The 16,803-nt window shown below is 46.8% G+C and overlaps 1 protein-coding gene across 1 annotated transcript; it reads left to right on the plus strand.

The window, feature by feature from the left end:
- The first annotated feature begins 319 nt into the window (after positions 1–319).
- On the plus strand, positions 320–4,615 carry C1H17orf97 (chromosome 1 C17orf97 homolog). The gene is made up of 2 exons (XM_049788184.1): positions 320–677; positions 3,662–4,615. The coding sequence occupies exons 1-2, from the start codon at positions 320–322 to the stop codon at positions 4,150–4,152; spliced, it is 849 nt and encodes a 282-aa protein (XP_049644141.1). The 3' UTR covers positions 4,153–4,615.
- The last annotated feature ends 12,188 nt before the right edge of the window (positions 4,616–16,803 follow it).

The following is a 16,803-nucleotide window of genomic DNA, read 5'->3' on the forward strand; positions in this document are numbered from 1 at the left end:
TTTGTGTTTTTCCTTCAGTGCCGGGAATCAAACCCAGGACCAGCATGTGCTTGCCCACTGAGTCACAGAGTGGGTGTTAAAAAAAAGTTCCCAAAGAACTTGTTCTGGACCTGTTGGGCCTGAAAGGGCAGAGTAGGCCTTCAACGCTGGGACTCGGACAAGGACAGCTTTGGAGAGGACAAACAGCCATCTACTAAGGCACAAGAGTGGTACCCGAAGCAGTCCAGCCTCAGAAGATCCATCCTTTCTGCCCTAGGCCGACCACTGTGCTGAGTGCCCAGAGCACAGCCCCCAGCACGCATGCGCACACTGGCGTCCAATGGCCGAGTTCCGGCGAAAGCTGCCCGAGTGCGCACGCGCGGTGCCCGCCGGTCGCCATGGAGACGCGTGGCCGAGGCCCGGCTTGGAGCGGCCTGAGACCCGGGTTCCAGGGCCGCGTGTCTTCGGCTGCCCTCGGCGTCGGCCACAGCCCGGCGGGCGGATGGAAGGCCGCGGTGCTGCAGGGGCGCCGAGCTTTGCAGAGAACAAGGTCCGGGACCCGGAGGAGAGGGAGAGCAGCTCCGAGGTTGCCAAGGGGTCCAGGCTGCCCCCCATAGAGAGCACCAGCTCGCAACTGACTAAGCGGAAGGTCAAGAAGAAGAAGAAGAAAAAGACCAAAGGGTCAGGCAAAGGGGACGGTAAGATGAGCTGCTAGCTACCAGTTTCAGTTGGAGTCACCCAGTCTCCCCAAAAGCCCACCTCTGCCCCTTACAGCAGGCAGGACACCTGGCTTGCACAAGGCCGACCTGGGTGCAACCCCCCCAACATCCCATATGGTTACTTGAGCCCACCAGGAGTGATCCCTGAATGAGAGCCAAGGGTAAGCCTTTAGCACCACTGGGTGTGGATCAAAAACAACAAAAATTTTAAAAAAGGAGGTGCTGAGCCATAGCACACGGGGTTTGCCTTGCATGCGGCCTACCCAGGTTGGATTCCCGACATCCCTTATAGTCCCCCGAACCTGCCAGGAAGATTTCTGAGCACAGAGCAAGGAATTACCCCTGAAAGTCACCGGGTGTGTGTGGCCACAAAACAAACAAACAAACAAACAAAATATTTTAAAAAGAGACAGGAATGGAAAAACACCCCGTTTCAGTGACTCTCCCTCCCTTTACTGATCTCATCCTGACTCCTAAAGACCGCCCACACCCACCCACCGAACCCTTCCTCAAAGAAGCAGAGACTTTTATTCAACATAAAGAATCAGCCCCCCCAATACTGAAAATTCAGTATGATCCACACCAACACCAAACCCCCACAGCAGTTCGGCTTTACAGCAGACCCTCTCAATTTCCTAATCCCTTCCTTGAAATTTAACCTGAACATCTAGTTTCCCAGAAGAAAGCAAGTCCTCCCATCCTTCCAGACTTTCACCATCCAAAGACTGTTGTCTTTATGTTTTTTAAATTGGTGTTGTAGGGTTTGTTTTTGTTTTGATTTAGGGCTACACCTCATAGTTCCCCAGGCTTACTCCTAGCTCTGTGCTCAGACATCACTCCTAGTGGAGCTTAGGGAGCCATACATGGTGTCAGTGATCCAACTTGGATAAGCAGGGTGCAGGCAGGGTGCACTGTACTATCTCCAGTCTCACACCCAAAATCTAAGACACCAGTCACACATGTGAACAAACACATTGTCTTATGCAGAGCTTTTCATTGCCTAGTCCTAGCTCTTGCCTCTGGACTCAAAGAGGAGTACCAGCAAATCCTTGTGAAGTAGCCCTCCTCCTGTTCATTAACACCAGTTACTGCGTCATGTAACTACCCAGTAATCTACCTTCCAGTGTGATATATGTGCAGAAGCACTCATGTATGTGTGTCACATCTACATGTGCCGTTTCAGTCTGGCCTCACAGACCACTCCCTTGCAGACAGATCCTGCATGCTAAAAATCGTACTCCAACAGGTTCTGACTCCAGGCATGATAACAGACACTTCACCTCCACCCACATACAGCCTCTATATCACACCATCTTCTTTCCAGAGACCCCCTACTTTTCAACCAAAGCGCTGAGTACCCACTGAGCCTGGCAAGACTCAGGATGCCCTAGTGGAGCTGCTGAATCTCCATTGTGTCTGTATGTGTGTACTCATCTCCAGGGCTTTTGTTGAACTTGGCATGGCAGTGCTGACCTCTGGCAGGGTGCCCGTCTGGGTTTGGATTTCTGGATCCTGGCTGTGTGTGCAGAGATGGCTCCCTTGGGAAGTGGACAGCAGAGGAACTTATCCTGGCATCCACTTCAGTCTGGGGAAAACAGGTTATAATCACTTTTTCAAGTAGACCTGTAATACAAAGAAAAACAGTCCTGGACTTAGGTGAAAACATTCTACATGTGTCTGCAAGACAGAAAAAGTATCAGCTTTACTTCTGACTCTAGGAATTTGATTTTTTTTTCCCCTTTGTTGGGGGAGGGCATCCCTGCTATACTCAGAACTTATTCCTGGCCTGGGGGACTGCATCAGGTGCCCGGAATCAAATCTGGTTAGACTGTGTGCACAGCAAGCACTTTACTGTTGTTCCATCTCCATGTTTTGTTGTTTCTGTTTGGGAGCCACACCTAGTTGTGCTCAGGGTTTTGTGTTTAGAGATTAGTTCTGGTAGGGCTTTGAGTGGACCATATTGGGTGCGGGGGGGGGGGGGCGCCAGGGATCTTAGAAATTTTAGTGCTGTGTGTCTGACTATCCACAGGCTTCCCCCAAAGAGTTTTCAGAGGGCAAGAAGGTATAGGAATGTTAAGAGAGTTTTTATTCTTTTCCTTTCTCTTCTTTTTTACTGGAGAGGTGGGAGTGAGAAGAGAGAAGTACTCTTCTCTCCCAAAAATAGAAGAGTTGATGAAAGAACCACAAGCCATTGTATTTTATGAGCATTTTATATAATTCCATAATGTGATCAATTAAAAAACAATCTGCGGAAGCAGCACATAAGAAGCATTTCTGGCATGGTACACTGCTGCTTTTGCAGTCAGATCTAGGGAGCTTTTCTGTTGTCCATTTCTTCCCTCATGGAGTGTCCAGATAGGGGATCAAGTTCAACTCACAGGCCTGGAGAGCACCGTAGTGAGATGTGGAGGGATGAATGGGCGGATAGCATGGCAGGGTGGGAAAAGGGGGGCATAGGGCTCTATCATGTGTCACTCACGTAGGCAATCCCCACTTTTGGAGTCCAAGTTTCCTCACCTGGAAGCTAGCTAGTTTGAGAACATTTACCTAGAGCTACTGTGGCTGATTAGCCACCAGGGGGCGCTGGAACAGAGGGTGTTCAATAGTAGCCTCAAATTACAATTGGGGTGGAGGGGGGCTTCCTTTTTGCTTATGAAAAGAAGGAAGATTTTTCTGGGTCCTTGATTGTTTTTTCGTTTTTGTTTCTGTGGTTCAGATAAGTTCTGGAGCCCCTGCTCTAAGGGACATGAAGGATCCAGTTTTGAGCACAAGCTCCGTCAGTCCTTCCTCTCCCAGCCTCTCACCCATGGCTATGTACAGGGCCTGTGAACTTGGCACACCCCATGGGCTAGCTATGGAGGAGAGGCTCATTCATTTTTCATCTATGGGCACTTGGGTGTCATCCCCTGAGCAGGCTGAGGCCAGACACCCCATAACTACTAATCTAGTCATGTGCTCTGCAGATAAACATCAGAGTCACGCCCCACAGACACAGCCGCTGCCCTCATCCCTCCATGACATCTTCAGTGCCAACAAAGATCCTGGTCTGAGGCTGGAGTACAGATCAGACAAAGAGGAAAACAAAGCCGTGTCTCCTTATGCCTCCAATCGAAGTCTGCCCCACTTCGCTGAAATAGAAGAGAAGCTTTCAAACGGGGTTAATGAAAGCCTGCGCTGGGATGGGATTCTGGCAGACCCAGAGGCAGAGAAAGAGAGGATTCGAATTTACAAGGTCAACCGGAGGAAGCGGTACAGGATTCAGGCCCTCAAAAGCTTCAACTCTGAGCCCAGAGCTGACGATAGCTCTGAGATATTGCCCAGCCTCTCCGACAAAGAGAGCAGCAGTGGCAGCAGGCAGCCCTTGTTGAAAACTGATCACTCCAGACACTATTTTGATGGAAGCCTGGGTCCAAAGCTCCTCCACTCAGACCTAATGTCTGCTCTCCCAGAGTGAAAGGCAACCGAGGTCCTGGAAGGCTGGCCAGTTGCCCTTATCAAAAACTTGTGTGTTATCGAAGAAGAATCAAAGGAAATCAGACCCACTTGTGAAGGAAGCAGATGTTTGTAGTGTTGATGAGGTCAACCAGCCTCTCTTTTCACCAAGGTGCCCTGCACAACTGAGCAAAGCCACCATGCCTTAAGAACATCCACAATAAGTTGAACAAAGTTCTTTCAGAATCATCCCATCTTCTCCAATATGCTGGCATCTCTTTCTTTTATAATTTCTCTCATACTTCAATGTCTACAGTTCATACCTAAAAGAGTGTGTATAGAATTTTAGTTTTAAGTCAAACTAATTTTAGGGATGAAACTCCTCACACAGTTTTTGAGGGTCTAAGGAAAATGCCTCAAGTATCCTGGAGACATTTTTTTTGAAAGCTATTAAATACACATCCTGTCTAAATGTGACTTTCAAACCAAGTAGGTTCCAGACTTCATTCTAGGGGCATGAGAAGTCTCTGAAAGAATATGACCTTCCCTCATCCCTCAACACAACAAAGCTCAAAGCAAAGTTCTAGAGCATTAAATGCCCTTCTGTACTCCTTATGCTAAATTAACATCCCTCCCTCATATTTTATCTAGTGAGAGATGTGTGTCATTTAAGTTTGGTTTCCCCAGAAACTTAGAGTCAAGGATTCAAGTGCAAGTAAATTATTTGTGAGGAGAAAGATCAGTTAAGAAGATAAAGGGAAGAGAAATAATCCATTCAGGTAGCAGTGGTAAACTAGCTTCCATACTGGGCCTAATCCCACAGGAAAAGTCAGAATTCTCTCCAAAGGATGTGGAAATGGAGCATTCATTCTCCCCAAAGTTATGGCCTTCAGAGGGAGAGGGACATCAGTTTCTTGCATGTACAGCCTGCCTCCAGTGTGGGAGAAATTGCACTCAAAAACAGTATAAAAGTACAAGGGAAGGAATGGTTTCTGGACCACCTTTCTACAGCCAGGACCTGAGGTAGTGGATCAGCAGAAGTTTCAGCTGAAGTCCGGCTTCCAAAGAGTTGAAGTATGTGGGAGTTCAGCAAGATGTGACTGTGAATATGGGAAAAGGTGCAAAGCCAAATGCAAAAGAGATGACCACATATTTGCTAGTTCCCCAAAATGGTCATCTAGGTCCCTGACAGCCCTTGGTTAACAGAGCAGCCCTTTCCTTTTCTTAAAAGGCCAATGCCAGTGTCAGAGAAAGCTCACAGGGCTGAGCACAGGCTGTGCATGCACATAATCAGGTTAGATGTCCAGTGTCATGTGGTTCCCTGAGAACTACTGGGAGTGATCCCATAGCACAGAGCCTGGTGTGGCCCCCAAAATAAACAGATAAAAACACTAGTTAGAACATCACTGGTTAAGTCATCAGATCTAGGCAAAAATAATGGAAAGAGCTTTAGGAAGAGCTCTTCCTGCCCTGAGGAGGGAAGTTAACAGCAGGCTAACTATGAAATTAGTAGGTCTGTGAAGCAGATAGGAATAGTAGTCCTATGCCAATGCCAGGCCTGTTCTCTGCGGTTTGGATTGAAGAACATCCAGGGAACCCAGCAGAGGGCTTTGGTCATGGATTCATTGGGGGATGGGAGGATATGCTAAAGCTCAGGATAAAGGCAGCAGAGAGGGCCAGGATAATAGTTCAAAAGGCTGGAGCACTTTTTATTTTTTGCATACAGGAGGTCCCAGGTTTAATTCCTGGTACCTTATACCCCCTACCCCTTCCTCTCCTTCCCTGACCAGGTTGCCCTTTGTGGTCCCCAGCATCACTGGACCCACAAATTCAACCACTCAAGTCTGCTTAGCCAAGTGTTACTATTATTGACCTGAGAGCCCCCTGAGCATTGCTTGGAAGTCCCCCCCCCCCCCAATAAAATAGAAAAGAAAGCAGCAAAGTGGAATCTTTAGTCTGGGTAAAACTTAAAACAGATGGGAAACTATTGAGTATCAGCCCTAGATATACCCAGGCCTGTCCAGAAACGGACACCATGGGGGAAGAAGCTGAAACAAAGCACACCTGCTGCAGACTGCCAAGAATTAAGACTCTTGGGGCTGGAGAGATAGCATGGAGGTAAGGCGTTTGCCTTTCATGCAAGAGGTCATCGGTTCGAATCCCAGCGTCCCATATGGTCCCCCGTGCCTGCCAGGAGCAATTTCTGAGCATGGAGCCAGGAGTAACCCCTGAGCACTGCCGGGAGTGACCCAAAAACCACAAAAAAAAAAAAAAAAAAAAAAGAATTAAGACTCTTACCAATCACCACTGGACTTATTCTCCACTAAATTTGCATATCTGCATCAGTACGAATTTCTGGCTCCTAGCATAATCTGCATAGCAGATCTGAGTGCGAGCTACTCTACTTTTATTGTGGTGGGAATCACACCAGATGTTCCCCCAGCTTATTGCTCACAGGTGATGCCCAGTTGCTCTCAGGGGAGCTTGTTGTGCCAGGAGGTGAACAACCTCCTGGTCTCCCACTTTGCTTCAGCCTCTGGAGCCATCATCCCAGTTTCCCCTGCCTTTTCCTTTGTGCATATGTCTCATTCATGTTTGGATAGCTCAGACAACTTCATTTATATGAACTGCATATCTCTATGACTTCCATACAACCACCCTAAACTCCAAATAAATACCAACTCTTTGTTTTAGAATGGCCTGGTTTAATACAAGTTTAATACAAGACTTGTTTAATACAAGACAGACCATAGAATACATGAAACCTAAACCCAAATAACAGATAAGAGAAATAGACTGGGTGGGGGGTGGGTACAGTGGGGATATTGGTGTCGGGAAATGTTCACTGGTGAAGTGATTGGTGTTGGAGCATTCTAAGATTGAAACTTAACCACCATCAAGAATTTTTGTTTTGTTTTGTTTTGTTTTTGGGTCACACCCAGCAGTGCTCAGGGGTTATTCCTGGCTTCATGTTCAGAAATTGCTCCTGGCAGGCTTGGGGGACCATATGGGATGCCGGGATTCGAACCGATGACCTTCCGCATGAAAGGCAAATGCCTTACCTTCATGCTATCTCTCTGGCCCCCATCAAGAACTTTTTAACTCTATCATGTTGGTTCAATTAAAGAAGGAAGCAGGAAGGACGGAAGTGAACACCGAGCCTGCACCTGCAGAGCCTGAATAGTAGCACAATTGTTGGGGTGAAGGTGAGGCATCATAGTTGAGGGCAAAACCAGTGTTGAAAACAGACACTATTTTTGCTTTATGCCTCTTACTGTAAAACCAGAAATCCTTTTTGAATTTCTTTTGGTTAGAAGGAAAACGGAAAACAGATACTAACATAAGTCCTTTGTCAAAGTAAAGCTGCTTAACACGATTTTCCAAAAAGCAAAGGCCACCTGAACCTAAAGCATTTGGCATAGTGTTAACCCCTAGCAAGCACAGTTTGGTTTTTTTTTTTTTTTTTTGGTTTTTGGGGCCACACCCGTTTGATGCTCAGGGGTTACTCCTAGCTAAGCGCTCAGAAATTGCCCCTGGCTTCGGGGGACCATATGGGACTCCAGGAGATCAAACCGGGTCCTTCTTTGGCTAGTGCTTGCAAGGCAGACACCTTACCTCTAGCGCCACCTCGCCGGCCCCAAGCACAGTTTTTTGTATGTGGTTTGCTCAGTGATGTTTATCTGGGGACTTTGCAAGCAGGGCTCAGAGCCTAAGGCCACACCCTGCAACATTCAGATCAGTTCTTCAGGCCTGCGGGTTCAGTGCTCCAGCCCTTTGCATGCTTTTCCTGGCACTAGACTGATATTTTGGTACCATGTGGACAGTGGAGGGAGTGATAGTATAGAGTTCACTCATCAAAGGTTGTCCCAGGTCTTCATAGACAACTTCACAGATACAACTTCAGTGGCTGATCAGTAGCTATAACTCAAACAGACCCTCAGAAAAGTTCAGGAACCACTGAATAGAACTGAAGGGCTTAATCAGCAATGAAAGACAAGTTGGGCAGGTTGTCCAACAGCACAAGCTAGAGAACAAGTTTCAAGGAGGGAAGTGAAGTCTGATTTTATGCCCAACACAAAGAGGGTGATGTTACAGCTTATATATATTTTAGTAGGTTTTCAGGAAACTCATGCATCTTTATGAAGGAGAAAACTGAACATGTTCAATTGGGGAACATAAATGAACATTTGTCACATGTACAGAAAATGGCAGAGAAGAGTCATCAGGTGTGTGTGTGTGTGTGTGTGTGTGTGTGTGTGTGTGTGTGTGTGTGTATAGTCATGAAGACCAAGGAAGCTATAGGTAAAACAGGCCACTTCTGTTCAGCAAGGGGCCTGGGGGCCTTATCAGTTCGAGAGTGTCCTTCATTAAGGCTCTGCTGTGGCTCGGTCATAACCAGTAGAATGCAACTGGACAGCTTCTCCCAGGAAGAAGTGGGCACATCCTCCAGACTATAAGACTCAAGCCAGGGGCTGGAGAGAATGCACAGTGCTAGGGCATTTGCCTTGCACACAGCCAATTCAGGATGGACGGTAGTTGCATCCCATATAGTCTCTCATGCCTGCCAGGAGTCATTTCTGAGCACAGCCAGAAGTAACCTCTGAGCACCGCTGGGTATGACCCAAAAACAAAAATACTCAAGCCGGTCTGTACATTTCCCTAACCCCAGAGATGTCTCCTAAATTTGGGCGAAGGGGAGAGTAGGGGTAAACCTGCACACTTTTTTGGCAAAACAGATCATACGAGTCCAGCAACAGAGACTATAGGAAGAATTAAATAAGAACGTCAGGAGTGAATAATGTGGGTCTTTGAATCAATTAAGAAAGAGCCTTGGGTAGAGGTAAGGTGCCTGCCTTGCCTGCGCTAGCCTTGAACGGAACACGGTTAGATCCCCCTGCGTCCCATATGGTCCCCCAAGCCATTCTGAGCGCATAGCCAGGAGTAACCCCTGAGCGTTACCGGGTGTGGCCCAAAAACAAAAACAAAAAAAAAAAAAAAAAGAAAGAGCCTTGGGGCCTGAGAGATACATGGAGGTAAGGCGTTTGCCTTTCGTGCAGGACTGTGGTGTGAATTCCGGCATACCATTTGGTCCCCTGTGCCTGCCAGGGGTGATTTCTGAGCATAGAGCCAGGAGTAACCCCTGAGCGCTGCTGGGTATGACCCAAAAACCAAAAAAGAAAAAAGAAAGAGCCTTGGGGCCAGAGCAGTGGTGCAAGGGGTAAGGAGTCTGCCTTGCCCAGGCTAGCCTAGGACTGACGGAAGTTCGATTCCCCCCCCCCCACATCCCATATGGTCCCCCAAGCCAGGTGCAATTTCTGAGTGCGTGGCTAGAAGTAATCCCTGAGCATCACTGGTTGTGGCCCCAAAACAAAACAAAACAAAAGAGCCTTGGCAAAAAAAAAAAAAAAAAGAGCCTTGGGGCTGGAACACAGAAGGTAGGGTGTTTGCCTTGCACACACCAGCTGACCTGGGTTCAATCCCTGGTATCCCATATGGTCCCTGAGCCTTCCAGGAGTAATTTCTGAGTGCAGAGCCAGGAGTAACCCCTGAGTACCACCGGGTATATACCCCCTAAAAAAAAACGGAGCCTTATAGTTTGGAACCAAATTCATGTTTAAGATTATAAACAGAGGAAGGGATGAAATTAATGTGCACACTGCACAGAGTAGCCCCAACTGAGTCTACACGGGGATAGAGCTATTTTGTCCAGCATCCCATTTGGTTTCCTATGCCCCTTCAGGAGTGGTCCCTGACCACAGAATCAGGATTAAAACCTAAGTGCTGCTAACTGTGGCCCCAAGACAACCATAAAAAATTCTATTTTGTTTGGGGGCCATGCTCAAATGGTTGTTCTTAGGTCAATATTAGTTTTATGTTTAGGGGTTACTGCAGGCAATGCTTTGGGGACTACACAGTCTCAGGATCAAACCTCCAGCAAAGCATGCAAGCAAGCATGTACTCATTGAGTTAGAAGTTTTCTCTGATCTGCTTTGGAAGGTGGAAGGTTTTATTTTTGTTTTTTTTTTTTTGTTGTTGTTGTTTTTGGGTCACACCCGGCAGTGCTCAGGGGTGATTCCTGGCTCCAGGCTCAGAAATTGCTCCTGGCAGGCACAGGGGACCATATGGGACGCCGGGATTCGAAACGATGACCTCCTGCATGAAAGGCAAATGCCTTACCTCCATGCTATCTTTCCGGTCCGGAAGGTGGAAGGTTTTAATTTGTTTGTTTGGGGGTCACACCTGGTGGTGGGTACACTGAAATTACTTCTGAGTTAAGGATCATTCCTGGTGAATTTGGGCCCTTCACCGGAAATTTTAAGTACCGATACCTTTCTCACTTCAACTATTTGCATGAGAATCCTTTCATGACTCCTTTTTTTTTTTTTTTTTGTTTTGTTTTTTGGTTTTTTGGTTTTTGGGCCACACCCGGTGGTGCTCAGGGGTTACTCCTGGCTGTCTGCTCAGAAATAGCTCCTGGCAGGCACGGGGGACCATATGGGACACCGGGATTTGAACCAACCACCTTTGGTCTTGGATCCGCTGCTTGCAAGGCAAACACCGCTGTGCTATCTCTCCGGGCCCATCATGACTCCTTTTTTTGTTGTTGTTTTGCTTTGTTTTGTTTTATTTTTTGGCCACACTTGGTGGTGCTTAGCTGCTCAGAAATCACTTCTGGCAGGCTTGGACCATATGGAGTGCCAGGATTGAACCCGGGTTGGCTGTATGCAAGACATACATATGCAAGACATACAAGCTGTGCTATCACTCCAGCTTCATCATGACTCCTTTTAAGGAGTAGAAAGCCTAGTGAAACGGAGATGAGCTGGGGCCAGAGCAATAAGCGCAGTGTGTAGGGCACTGCCTTGTTCACAGCTGATCTGTGTTCAATTCCCGCATCCCATATGGTCTCCTAAGCATCACAAGGAGTGATTTCTGAGTGTAGAACCAGGAGTAATCCCTGAGTACTACCGTGTGTGGCCCAAAAAAAAAAAAATCCTCCCCTAAAAAAGAAAAGTAGCTGACTATAGAAAGGAGTGATGGATATAATTGACAGTCCCAGGCTGGCCATGGCTTCAAGTATAGTTGGATTCATGAAGACCACGTTTGTCTCTCAGGATCTTGCTCTGCCTCTTATCTACTTCTGATCAGGCAATTCATGATCAAGTATTTTCTATCTGTGGCTTAGGTGGCCACACAGTCTGAAAAGAAAAGAGTCTGCCTTCCCTCCTTATCCTGTGTTGATCACTCCCAGACAAGGTCGCTGCCTAGCATGGATCATGTGCCCCTGACTGGACTAATCACAGTAGCCAAGGAAAAACATACTATTTGCTATACATATGTAGTGTGTGGTGTGGAAGAGGGGAAGTAGGGGCCACACCATGACATAAATTTGCTGAATGGATTATAGAATCCATCTGATAGCATACAATTTTTTGGGTGTTTGAATTTGGGAGTCATACCCAATGAAGCTCAGGCATTAATCTGGCACTGTGCTCAGGAGGGACCCTTGGTACTGCTTAGGGTACCATATGTAATACTGAGGATTGGTAGGGGTGGGTTGCATAGCAGAAGTTTATTTTCATTGGTTTGGATTTGTCACATATTTATCTTCAAAACTACTGATCCTGGGACAGTAATATGGAATCTGTTTATAAAGAAGGATATTCTACAACCATGTCTCCATTAGTTGTCTGGGAATGGGATGTATCTATCAGCCAGCACTGCTGACTAATAATTGGTTTTATGGTTTTTACTTGGTTTTGGTGGAGCCTCAGGGAGTGGATTTCAGTATGATAACATGGTTAAAAGGTGCTCAGTTCAAAACAATCCCTGGGGCCCAGAGAGATTACAGAGATGTAGGTACTTGCCTTGCAGCAGGGCAATCGCAATTCAATTCTCAACATTGCATAAACTTCCCAAACACTACCAGGAGTGACCCCTGAGCACAGAGCCAGAAGTAGCCCCTGGACAACTCTGGGTGTAGCCCCAAAATGCAAATAAAAATATAAAGACATTTCCACCTTGAGTAAAGTAGACTTTGGACTTTCAGAGTCACCAGAGACTTGGAACACACTCTGGAATAACTTGTGAGTGACCAGTGTGGGTGCCACAGAAGGACACCCTAGGGATGTGACATTCATGTGACACAAATGTCCATGTGGACAGGTGTGGTAGATGTTTCCCTACCATCTATTCCTCCTACTTTACTTCCTGAGTTCAGGCTGAATCAATAGACTCTGAAGAGTGACTATGAAGAAAGTGATGGGCGTCCCTGCGGGGCTTAGGGGTGGCAAGAGTAAGCTGTTGGGGAAGGAGGGAGGAATGACAAGGTAGAGCTCAGGAGGTGGAAAGGATGGTGAGGCTGAAGGATTAGACTGAATGGGGAACTCTGTGGGAGATCCATGCCACTGCACTATCCAAGGCCATTGTGCTTACACCACCAGGAGTGACTCTAGAAACTTGAGTTCATAATGATGTAGCAATACTGGCTTGAAACACTAAGGGTATTTGTTAATAATAGGGGAAACTGGGGAGTGTGTTAGTGATCTTTGTACTTTCTGCTCAGTTTTCATGTAAATCTAAAACTGCCCACAAAAAATAGCTTTATTTGGAGGGCAGGGATGTGGTTCCGAGATAGGGCACATGCCTTGCCCTTTGATTCCTAGGCCTTAAAATAAAATGTTTTAAAAAGATAGAGATTGTGGGCTGGAGAGATAGCACAGTAGATAGAGCACTGTAGGGCACTTGTCTTGCATAAGGCTGACCAGGTTCAATATGGTCACACCATATGGCACACCATATGGTCTTACTGAGTGCAGAGCCAGGAGTAAGCCTTGAGTATCAATGAGTGTGGTCCAAAAACAACTAGAAGGAAACGAGCTCCTGCAACAGAACTCCTCCTCTTCTTTTTTTCACTCCTCCTTTTCCTCTCCCTCCTTTCCTCTTTCTCTCCTCCTCTCAGGCTCTTGCTCAGTGAAGACCCAGATGCCAGGCCAGGGCTGCTCTGTCTCTCTCATAACAGCCTCCTGGGTAGAATAGGAATGAGACCCTGAGTGACAGTGTACTCACTGCCCAGAAGGAAGGATGGTAAGGTCAGAGCTTCCAGCTAAACTACCTTTTTCTGACCCACAAAAACTCCCCCAAGTGTTTTGTGGCACTGAATGGGGAGTAATTTTGTGACTTGGCACAGCCAACTCATGCAATCTGCCTGTTCCTCCCCCTCAGCTGTGCTTCCTAGAGCACTGCCCAGCTTGGTCTGAGGAGTAGGCACCAAGAAAGACAAGAGTATGCCAGGAAACTGGGGTTATCAAGCACCCACTGCCAGACCCCAGATTGAATCTCTGGCATATTTGTGTTGATGAATGCGCTCAGCCCTTCACACCTTTGGAACTGTGGGTTTGTTCAACATTTTCATGGTCTGGGTTTTGTGTTCTGTCCTTCTCCTATAATTTTAATAGTTTAAATCATTTTATATTTTATTGACCTTTCAATGGTTTTTATCTGAGCCCATATATGTCCCTAAGTGATAAAGCAGGAAGGGCTCTTGCCTTACACATAGTGAACAAGTCCAATCTCCAGTTCCCATATGGCCCCCTTAGTACCACCAGGAGTGATTACTGAGTTCAGAGCCCTGAGTAACCCCTGAGCATCACTAGGTGTTCCCCCCTTCAAATGATCACCTCTGGGGCCAGCGAAAGAGTACAGTGAGGAAGGCACTTGCCTTGCACACAGCTGACCTGGAAGTCAAATCCTAGTGACCCCATATGGTCCTCCCAAACCTCCAAGAGTGATCCTTGAGCACAGAGCAAGGAGTGATCCCTGAGCATAAAGTCAAGAATAACCCCTGAGCATAGCCAGGGTATGACACCAGAACAAAAACCAAAGTATCATTGATCAGCTCCATTTTGTAGCAGACTGAGAGCATGTGACTTGCTTGAGGTACATTAATTCTACCTAGAATTGCTTTAGCATTTCCTTGTGGAGGGGAGGGGACTTCCTAATTGTGCTGGGGAATAGGAGGACACTATTGGTTTGCCTAGTTGGGCTTCGTGGCTTGGGTCCAATAGTGCCATGCTGCTGAGTCTGGGGTACTGGGGGTTCACCAGAGCAACTTCCCACAGTGCATGGTGGACATGTGGGGCCAGAAAAGAAACCCTGGACCCCACACATCCACACACCCCAGGCATGGGCCCCAGCACCCCGCTCTCTTTCTCTTTCTCTGGTCCTCCTCTTTATCAGTCAGCTGTGAATGCAGTCTTCCCTTGGTCCAAGGCAAATCTGGATACATATATATGGAGGCTGCCAACAGACACTAGGCCACTTCATCTCCTCAGATATTTTATTTGTTTTTATTTGGGGGCCACACCCAGCAGTGCTCAAGGGTTACTCATGGCTCTACACTCAGAAATCACTTCTGGCAGGCTCGGGGAACAATATGAAATGCCGGAATCAAACCCAGTTTGGCCGTATTTAAGGCAAACGTCCTACCTGCTATGCTATGGCTCCAGCCCCTCAGATATTTTTAAAAATAAATTTTGTAATTGAACCACCGTGACATACACAGTTATAAAGTTGTTCATGATTGAGCTCCAGTCATACAATGTTCAAAATCAATGCACATTTCCCACCACCCATGTCCCCACTTTCCCTCCTGTCCACCCACCTGCCTGTCTCTCTGGCAGACATTTTCTCTCTGTATATATATATCTCTCTCACTCTCTCTCTCCCCCTTCCTTTCTTTCCTTGTAGACACTATGGTTTGCAGTATTGTTACTGAAGGGCTATCATGTAAATCACATTACCTCCCTTCAGCACCCACTTCTTGTCCATAGTGATCCTTAGATATTTTTTTGAGGTGGCTACTTCTGATTTGTTACTTGGGGTCACCCCTGGTGATGCTTGGGGTCATGCAGTGCTGAAGATTGAACTGAGACTCCTACAGCCCAAGTCTCATGAGCTGGTCTCCCACCACTCTACAGAGAGGCTAAAATCCTCAACCATGGGGCCAGAGTGATAGCACAGTGGTAGGGCATTTGCCTTGCACGTGGCTGACTGGGATGGACCCAGGTTTGATCCCCAGCATCCCATATGATTCCCCGAGCTTGGCAAGAGCGATTTCTGAGCACAGAGCCAGGAGTAACCTCTGAGCGCCACCGGGTGTGCCTCAAAATAAAATCCTCACCTACACAGGCTGAAACAAGCAGATTGGGATGGTGAAAGGCCGGGGGACACCAGACACATGGGGACATGCAGGGGACATCCTGCTAGATTCTTTTACCAGAACTCTGACAAACACACACATATGCACATATACACAGAGCTATACATACATACATGTACTCAGTGGGAAGGGAAGAAAGAGGTGAAAATCCCATTATGGGTTGTCTGGAGGGTCAGGGCTGAGCAGGGTGGGGTGCTGTGGGAAGGCAGGCCTCATTTTTGGAAATGGCCAAGAAACTTGCTGCAGAGAGGCAGTCACTGCGGGACTCTGTCCTTTACACCTTACAAAGGAGGCAATCAAACTGGTGGAGGCAGACTCCCTGATGATGGACATCTGAGTTCTTCACACAGAAGCCACCAGGAAGTTGGAGGATGGTCTCCACTCGAGTTTTCTGTTCCAATTACACACAGATCAATAAACATTACAGAAAGAATGGAAATACTAGAGTTAAAACTAAAAAGTGATTTAGAGGCCGGAGCAGTGGCACAAAAGTAAGGCGTTTGTCTTGCATGCAGCTGACCCAGGATGGACCATGTTTTTGTTTTGTTTGTTTTGTTTTGTTTTTTGTTTTTGGGCCACACCCGGCGGTGCTCAGGGTTTACTCCTGGCTGTCTGCTCAGAAATAGCTCCTGGCAGGCACGGGGGACCATATGGGACCGGGATTCGAACCAACCACCTTTGGTCCTGGATCGGCTGCTTGCAAGGCAAATACCGCTGTGCTATCTCTCCGGGCCCTGGACCATGTTTTGATTCCCAGCATCCCATATGGTCCCCTGAGCCAGGAGTGATCTCTGAGCACATAGCCAGGAGTAACCCCTGAGCGTCACAGGGTGTGGCCCACAAAAACAAATAAATTAATAAATAATAAATAAAAAGTGATTTAAAGCATTTGATAGTCCTTCTACTTAGAGAGAACCAGCCTCATAGGTTAGGCAACTGACCATCCAGATTTTGTCTATTTATGTCTATTCATATAAAATAAAATGAGATACATATGCTTATGTAATAATTTGCATAAATCTCTAATGTGGAGGGTCAGAGAGATAACAGGGTTTCAGGCACTTGCTTTGTGTATGGCTGACCCTGGTTCTATCCCTGGCACCATAGGTCCTTGAAGAATAGAATTGGGTACAACTCACAACCTTCCCAAATAGCTTTCCTAGGACATCTCTGCTCATCACTACAGTGGCAGCTGTGTCAAACTTTGCAAAGCTTGCCAAGTATTCTATTGCCTTTAGATGATTTCTTCAACCCTATTTATAGACATGATCTTGGTCTTCTATTTTTGGTACTTGTAAATTACTTTGCAAGAAATTTACTTATATGTATATTTTATTGCAATTTTCCAGTGCTTTGTATACATTCTTGGTAGGTGAAATTACAAGCCAGACGATAATTAACTCAGTAAATGGGGCTGGAGAGGTGGTGCTAGAGGTAAGGTGTCTGCCTTGC

This window comes from Suncus etruscus, chromosome 1, assembly GCF_024139225.1.
Source record: "Suncus etruscus isolate mSunEtr1 chromosome 1, mSunEtr1.pri.cur, whole genome shotgun sequence".
Taxonomy (NCBI): domain Eukaryota; kingdom Metazoa; phylum Chordata; class Mammalia; order Eulipotyphla; family Soricidae; genus Suncus; species Suncus etruscus.

Excerpts from the sequence above, each read along its gene's own strand:
- C1H17orf97 (XM_049788184.1), top strand. The coding sequence starts at position 320 with ATGGCCGAGTTCCGGCGAAAGCTGCCCGAGTGCGCACGCGCGGTGCCC. Across the intron at positions 678-3,661 it reads AGGGTCAGGCAAAGGGGACG|ATAAACATCAGAGTCACGCC; the intron begins GTAAGATGAGCT and ends TGTGCTCTGCAG.